The following is an 8671-nucleotide window of genomic DNA, read 5'->3' on the forward strand; positions in this document are numbered from 1 at the left end:
ATTTTGATACGACTCTTAATGAAAAACAGGGATTGTAAACTGTTTTTCAAATCGAATGTTCAACCATGTTTGTTGCTGCGAACTCTATAATTGAGGAGAAACTCATATAAAATTCTGTGCAACTTAATTAGGGGACCGGTGTATTATAATCTTCGCGTTGAAGTTTCTAAAACCCCACATCTTTAGCTCTGTTGAAACTACTAGATCAGATCATTCCATCAGATCGAAGCCAAATATATATCTCACGAGATAAAACCAAGATGTAATATTATGTATGTAAGAAATCAAAAACTCCAATACAGAAATAGTTTTATTTCAGTCGCTTATAAAAATAAATTCCAAGTTCTGACTTACGAACTACATTTATGCTGAATAGGTATTTAAACTTAATATTCTTACTCATTCTTCCTTCTCTTTTTCAATTTCATCAATTAATTGTAATATCCCCATTTTTAGTTTGCGCTTCTCTCTATTTGAGAAATTCTTGATATCAGGTAAGATGCTTTTGAAGAATTTTAAGTCATCATTATCTTCTTCTACTGCCGGTGGTCCGTCAGAGGAATACTTTCTTTTTTTAGGTCCGTCGCTACACGATGGGTCACTTGTAGATTGTGATGCTTCTCTTTCTGGAGACTTCGTATTGCTCACGTCTGGTTTGATATCCACAACAGTTTCCCAATCTTCTACTATGCAATAATTGTTTGTTTCTTCATTATCATCAGCAGGCAAAAAAGTCGCATTAAGCGGATTTTCTGAATTTTCGTTGTCCTCCGAGTTTGGTCTGCAAATAAAAAAAATATTATAAATATGTATTCGTTTCCATTTTTATATAGAAATCTTTCTTGGTAAAGTATTACAACTTACCCTGTGATTCTTAAAAAGGGATCTAAAAACCTCAAGTGGTCGTAAAGGTAATATTTCTTGCAAGCATGGAAATTATCACCAGATTGACGGGTGAGTTTGGATTTATATCTTGTGAACGACGACCTTATACCTTTCCACCTGGCTTTGAGTTCATCAACTGGAATAAAAAAACAATATTAAAACAATAAAAAAAAAACAATGTTGAAAAACAAAACAGGGAAGAGGAGTTGGAATGAAATGGATTAATTACTATTAGCTTAAGTTAGTTTGATAAAAGTTTTCTTACTAGTACAATCTTCATGTAGTTCATTTCTAACATGTGCTGCCACTTTTGTCCAAGCCATCTCCGAGAATCTGGTCCTGTATGTGTCCATATTCGGATCGTATATTTCAGGGTACTTCTGAATGATTTTAACAAATCCAGTCATTAGGTTCGGGTTGTCCCTCATGGTGACCTGTTGAAAGAAAAATGCAACGTTATAAAAGGCATTAAAGGCTAATTTTGCACGATACCTATATCAATAGGTGCTCAAGTATGCTTCAAGTCTAAATTGGTTGGGTATGATCATTAATTTAAATATGTATTTAAATAAAACATTTATGTACTGTAATCCGTATTACATCTCGGTTATAGTTTTTTTTAGCATTTTCCCTATCAAAACTATTCTTCCTAAATTAAGCATTTATGTCAATAATTGTTTCGCTACTAGTAGGTGTAGTTCAAATATAGGTACCTATGCGAATATTAGACCAATGCACTGACAAGATACAAAACTTAATTATTTTTACCTTTGTAAGTGTCGCATGCTAGATAATTTCTGCACGCGTTGTCTTAAACTATCGATACTATAGCAATGAAGCTATGTCACTACTCGTGGTGGCACGCCTACACTACTAACCACGTGTTAAAAAGGTCACAGAATGCAGTACTTAATTACATTTTATTTTTAAAGCCAAATGTCAAAGGAATTCTGCGAAAAACCAATGTTAAAAGCTTTTGAATTCAAAGCTGGAGTGGTTTTTGGTGGTAACAACTCTCTATGAGATCATAATTCCTGCAGAAGAATTTGGTGTTTAATTATTTTGTTTGGGTAATTTTTGATACAAAAAATTTGCCCTTTTAAAATTCAAATAAAATAGAAAAAAAATACAAATATGAATCCCATATTTCAATGAATATCACAATCACAATGGTATCACAATTTGAAAATAACACCGTGTAGGTACATATTCATAAGAGCTTATATTGTTTATACCTAGGTTTTACAAATAAAATACATGACATTGACTTTGCAAATCAAAACCTCGGCGCGGCATGCATGATGGTCGATCGGCTGCCCGGGCGCACTGATCGGTACGGTACCTACACCAATGCGCGTGCGGAGGGCGGTGGCTGTCGAGGAGTAAGTACTTACCTACTGTCTTTTTGACTTAATTTTTAGGGTTCCGTACCTCAAAAGGAAAAAACGGAACCCTTATAGGATCACTTTGTTGTCCGTCTGTCTGTCTGTCTGTCTGTCTGTCTGTCTGTCAAGACCCTTTATCTCAAGAACGCGTGGACGTATCAAGCTGAAATTCACATGAAATACTCAGGTCTATTGTCCCTTTAAGCTGTGAAAATATCAAACTTCTAAGCCACGCCAATCAGAAGATACAGCCGATTATGTCGATATTTTCAACAAATTTTCGACACTCGCAAAGGAATCAAAACCTACAGGATACTTCCCGTAAACTCAGAATCTTGAAATTTGGCATGAAGCATTGTCATATAATGCAAATGTAGGAAAAATTGCGAAAATCACATTTTTTTAGTTATATAATATAATAAACATATTTTAATAAAATGAAACTTACTACCTTATTTCTCACGAACGAATAAAGGTATCAAATTGAAATTTATACCAAATACCTAAGTCTATTGTCCCTTTAAGCAGTGAAAAAATCAAACTTCTAACTTAACGCGATCAAAAGATACAGCAGTTTATACCGACATCTTAGACGAATTTCCGTCACACGCTAGGGTATCAAAACCTACAAGGTACTTCCCGTGAACTCAGAATCTTGAAATTCGGCACGAAGCAACGTTATATAGTACAGATAAAGGAAAAATTGCGAAAATGACAAAATTTGAAGTTACATAAAATATTATTTTTGCATACATGACATAAAATATTTTTTTAATAATTATAAACTTACTGCCTACCCTTTTTCACATGAACGCGTAGAGATATTAAAGTTGAAATTCATATCTAACACTTCTTAAATCTTATTGCCTCTAAACTGTGAAAAATTCTAAATCATTCAAAGGTCATTGGGCACCTTAGTGTGGAAACCATTCCCACGGCGGACACGAACGAAATATGGCACAGTATAATGATATAAGGCTCTGATTTACTAAGGCATTAGTCGCATCAATGTGCACCATGGGAATCTAGAAAAAATTAGGTTTAAACATCAAATATTTTCCTCATTTCAATGGGGAATTTAAACGACCAAGTTTGACGGATTTGAGAAATCATTTCTTTGTAGTGAATGAGTATACTCGCCGTTTATTTCCATTGTCATCAGGTCAGGATCTGATGATGGAAATCCTCAGAAATCGAGGGCAACTATCAGAAATTGTAGGCATGCATAGGGTTAAAACTTCATTATCAGATGTATGTCTGATGATTCTATCAAACAGTGAAGGTTTAGAGCTTACCTGATGATGGAGACGTGAGAAAGTCGAGAGAACTCCTCAGCGGTATGTTTTAGTTACGTCGTGTGTGGGCTTATATTATTCGTATTGACGAGAACTTTTCACAAAAGCTAAAAATAAAAACTTTTTACAAAAAAAAAAAACAACTTCTAAAAACAACAAGAAAACTGTTTTTATGCATCGGTCTAGATCTCGGTGGTTAAATAAATATAGATGCATCCTCTAGACACCGACTTCTAGACCGATGCACCTAACATCTTTTTAATTTCTTTCTTGCGTTTGTTTTCTTGTTGCTTTTTTATAAAATAAAGCAGACTTTATAAAACAAAGAAAGGGACAGAATTACACTTTTGTCAAGGCTCTAGAAACGTAAAGCCAGCAGCCCCGAGTCCTACTCTCTAGCAGTCGTTGTTACAATTCGACAGTTACAAGTCGTCAGGCGGTTTCGAAAAAAACCTGAAACGATTAATCCCTCAAAAATAAAAGATCCCATTAGTAGTGAATTCGCATCACCTAAAATAAAATAAGCTCCAACACAAGGTTACGTTATAAATTGTAAAGGAGTTCCCATAACTATATCTGATCTTTGCTATCGATCCCACAATGGCAGTCAAACCTATCTATGTGGAAAGTCTTCGCCAATACGAATAAAATAAGCCCAAACACGTGGTAGTTGCAACATACCGTTCAGGAGTTCCCTCGACTCTCTGTAGTCTCCATAATCAAATCAGCTCCAAACCTTCACTGTTTACCAGTACCATCAAAAATACACTCACATGTCTGGTTTTGACTCGATGCGTGCCTACAATATTCAAGAGTTGCCCTGGATTTCTCAGGGTTTACAGATCCTCATCAGATCCTGGTCATCCGAATTGTCATCTACCTTCTTTATGAAAAGTCTTTAACAATAAAAACTAGCATTGCAACCTGTACAATCCTCTGAAACTGCTGGTTTTTTATATTTTTCAAACGATCCTGGACATTCGTCTCCATGGAATTTTAATAAAATATTTATATTCAAAGAAACGCCATTCTCCACGATTTAAAACTACATTGATTCATGTCCGCCACTTTTTACAAAGCGGGTCAGATATGCCCAATGACCTTTAAGACATAATTCGTTATTTTCAATCAGATTTCTGAATGATGACTATAAAATGTTGTATATAAATAACTTTAATAAAATAACTTTTACAAGGTACTGGCCTACTATTTTAGTTATATTATAAAATAAAAAATATTAACTATTTTGACTCTCACGAAATTACCATAACTATGATTGTTCTAAACTGAACGGTTGGCGCGAGACTCACTTTTTATCTATACAGGATTTGTACGGAACCCTCGGTGCGCGAGTCCGACTCGTACTTGGCCGGTTTTTTTTCTATTTGTGATTTTTTTTACGATCTTAAAGTTTATGAAGACTTAAAAAAATTGATTGTTTACCTTTTCAATACAAATGTGTACCTAAAAAGATAAGTACCTATCTATAACTGCATGGTAAAAGGAATTAGGCTCCAGGAGTCATTGAATGTTGAAATAAAAAGTCACTGAATTCTCATTGAATGTTGAAATTAACCAACTACTACTATTACTACCTACCTAATCGCATTTGATTCTCTAAGTATAAGTAAATAAAGTTAGGTATAGCGCCTCATCACCAGTTCCCCGTGTTCTGGCTATGCTCAACGACCTCATGGAAGCTGAACCGAACTGTGATTTATTCGCTGATGATTTTTGTCTCAGCCTCTGTGAACGAATAGTTTAATTTGCGTATAGTCTAATTTAAATTGTATAGGGTGTTTTTCAGAAAACTTGACCCTAGCAAAATGGGCCTGTCCCACACATTCAAACATTTTTATTTTGATTTTTTTATATGGCACGTGTGAAAGTGAGTTTTTGATTAATTTAGGTATATATTTTAATGTACAATTAAATCGATATGTAGCATAAAAAGTGGATAGTTATTTTTATATTTAAAATAAACCTGAAGAGGACGTATAAATATCGTGTGTCCATGGCGCTCTTGGAGATTTCAAATACATCTAACTTCTAAAATATTCCTTTTTAGGTATGTTTAAGTTTTTGAACTTAGTCTCTGTATTTCTAAAAACGTATTTTTAATTTTTATGCCATTAATTTATTGTTATTTTAAGAAATATCATTATTTTAATGTTGTCCTACGAAAAACATTGTTCCGGAAAATCCGGTTTCGTCACGGTGAATTTGATATCGTACTGAAGACAAAATCTACTAATTTGTGTTTTTTCTACCTTCTTGGTAACTTTATGATCGTCTTAGGATTCCGCCATTGCCGTTTTAAAGTCAGTTAAGGCGAAAACTGTGACGACAATGTTGGTGTCATCAGCGCGCAAAATTTTTGGTCCGGATAGTGGCAGTATTTAAAAGGTTAATAAATTGTTTTTTTAACTCTATAACACTGTATATAACATAAACAACTCATCATTATTAGATTAGTAAGGCTAAAAACAAGGTAGTTTAAATAAATATTAGTTATTTTCAATTTTAAAAGTCTCGTGAGATGAAAACGTCACCTCCTGTGCGTCACGTTACATACTACCGGAACAAAATCGTAACGATCTTGAATTGTAAAGCTTAGTGTACAATTAAATAATTTATGGGAGCGTCCTGTCCGCGTGTGTGGTAGGTATCAAACGAAAAGGCTTACATTTAATCGGTTTTGTTTATATATGTGTGTGTAAAGGTTTATATCTAAAAAATTTGTGAGTTAATACTTTATTCTTTGTAATTGTGTTTTGAAAACGGCAGTGTGGACATTGCTCATATTATTCTTATCCATCACGAAATTTTCATAATAGTCACTGTCCCATATTCTGGATGTTACAAAAATGGTTTTAAAATATATATTTTTCATTTTATAGCGTTTATTTTGGCTTCATAGTATTTTGTTAGTATCTAAAATTTCTCACTAGGCTTGATTTTGGAAATTGTTGCGGGTATCATTAGTAATAACAACTTTTCTAGTGAGATGTGTCCAAGAAGTGACGAAAGTGAAATTATTTAGCTGATTATTTAATATTCTTATAGAATTATGCTATCGTTTTGTGTTGGTTTTTAAAAGATTTTAAGTATATCTTTATGCTACATAAGTTGCTTTCGTTTTAATACTGGTTTGTTTTATTTTTAATTAATTATATTTGTGACGTTCAGGAATACTATGCATCATATGCTGACAGAAAAACTTTAATATTTCTTAAAATCATCTTATAATTTTAATTTAAAATGCAGATTTAGCTAGTTAACATCATCTCCGAGCCTTTTCCCAACTATGGTTGGGGTCGGCTTCCAGTCTAACCGGATTCAGCTGAGCACCAGTGCTTTACAAGAAGCGACTGCCTGTCTGACCTCCTCAACCCAGTTACCCGGGCAACCTAATACCCCTTAGTTAGACTGGTGTCAGACTTACTGGCTTCTGACTACCCGTAACGACTGTCAAGGATGGTCAATGACAGCCGGGACCTACAGTTTAACGTGCCATCCGAAACACAGTCATTGGTGTCTAAGATATACTTAGAAAGTACATACAAACTTAGAAAAGTTGCATTGGTACTTGCCTGACCTGGAATCGAACCCGCGCCCTCATACTCGAGAGGTTGGTTCTTTGCCACTAGGCCACCACGACTTTTTAGCTTTTTAGCTTTAACTTTTTAGCTAGTTAACAATATATTCTTTAATATTAGAGTAAATAGAATAGAATTCACGAAATAAAAAAAAAACATATTTCCTGTGCGTCACAGGGTATTCTTTTCTGAAAAACACCATTTACCTTTTGTTGTGATTGTAATATTTTATTCTGTAATATTATTAAGTTTTATGTGTATTCTTTTATAACAATATGTTCTTTTCTTTTTTTCGCTCTTTATGTTAATGTAATTGGTGTGTAAACCGTTTTAATATAATAAATAAATAAATACAATAAATACATAGTGTGGGGTACAAAGTAAACAATAACCGTAGTATAGTACCGGCCGAACACAATGTGACTACTCGCAACTAACTTCCGCGCTCAGGTACGCGCATTTGGCCCAAACCTCACGCGCACCTTTCCCACTACCTAAAAATGGTTTCTGCGCATCGACTCGTACGATGTTCTGTGACGTCACAAAGTTTAACTAGATCTAGGTATGCCTACTTAAGTCACTTAAATCTAACATCAGTAAGTACCTACGATTTCTTAAATCAATCGATATAAAAATCACACAAGCATAAACCACTACGTTAATAGGTATATTGTTATGACGGGTTTGTTTTGATGATTCGGCCGCCATCCGCCATTCACAACACCCACTTGGTATGTACGCGTCACTCACTCGCATAGTGGCTGTTGCTTTAGCTATACAATTACATTTCCGTTCAACGTTGTGGTAAATGCAATAGATAGTGTGATAAAACTGTACATAGTACTAAATAATGATATTATAAACTTACTTCTGTTATTCCCAGGCTGTGATTAAGGAAAATATTTGTTTACACGATAAAACACTGTGACCTTCCTCTCAACTCGTAGTATACTGACGCGCCACACGGCCACGCCGCGATACCTCCATCTTACTTTTATCAGTATGTTAGAAGAGGACGGAGCGATGCGGTCGGTTGGACGACGCCACAGCGAAGCGATGTTGCCGTGCCGCTCTACGTCCCCCACGCGCGAGTTATTTGTTCAACACACTATTTAGCGCTCAACGTAAATAGGCTTTAACAATAAGTGCTAAGACTTATATTCCAATGCAAGTAAATGGATAAAGACAGAGTTTGTAGCCGTTTGGCGCGAAACTCTTCGTGACTAACGTCGTATTGCTGCCGACAAGTTACTTGTCAACGAGTATTTTTAGTGTTAATTATACATACCCGGATAATCACAGATTAGTGTTGTACAACTACTTAAAAATGTTTTTGTATAATTAGATTTTAATTGTCAGCGTTTGTAATTGGAGTTTATTTATTGCACATTTTTACGTTCTAAAGAGAGGCTAGGGTCGTGTTAGTTTGTTTTTATTTTTATAAATATTGCTGCATTGATCAGCTGTGAGTAAAACAAAAACGTGGAATGTGTCAGCTGCTTATGCT

General features: G+C 34.7%; 1 protein-coding gene across 1 annotated transcript; it reads right to left on the reverse strand.

The window, feature by feature from the left end:
* Positions 1–297: 297 nt before the first annotated feature.
* Positions 298–8183, reverse strand: LOC124631803. Its single transcript, XM_047166411.1, has 4 exons — positions 8033–8183; positions 1151–1319; positions 865–1021; positions 298–781 (listed from the first exon to the last, which is right to left on the reverse strand). The coding sequence occupies exons 2-4, from the start codon at positions 1311–1313 to the stop codon at positions 400–402; spliced, it is 702 nt and encodes a 233-aa protein (XP_047022367.1). The 5' UTR covers positions 1314–1319; positions 8033–8183; the 3' UTR covers positions 298–399.
* Positions 8184–8671: the final 488 nt, after the last annotated feature.

The sequence above is a fragment of the Helicoverpa zea genome, chromosome 7 (assembly GCF_022581195.2).
Source record: "Helicoverpa zea isolate HzStark_Cry1AcR chromosome 7, ilHelZeax1.1, whole genome shotgun sequence".
Classification (NCBI taxonomy): domain Eukaryota; kingdom Metazoa; phylum Arthropoda; class Insecta; order Lepidoptera; family Noctuidae; genus Helicoverpa; species Helicoverpa zea.

Bases quoted from the DNA above. Each gene is read 5' to 3' on its own strand.
- LOC124631803 (XM_047166411.1), bottom strand. From the start codon at position 1,313: ATGAGGGACAACCCGAACCTAATGACTGGATTTGTTAAAATCATTCAG. The intron at 1,022-1,150 runs GTAAGAAAACTT...TTTTTATTCCAG, and splicing joins ACTACATGAAGATTGTACTA to TTGATGAACTCAAAGCCAGG. The intron at 782-864 runs GTAAGTTGTAAT...TTTTATTTGCAG, and splicing joins CCCTTTTTAAGAATCACAGG to ACCAAACTCGGAGGACAACG.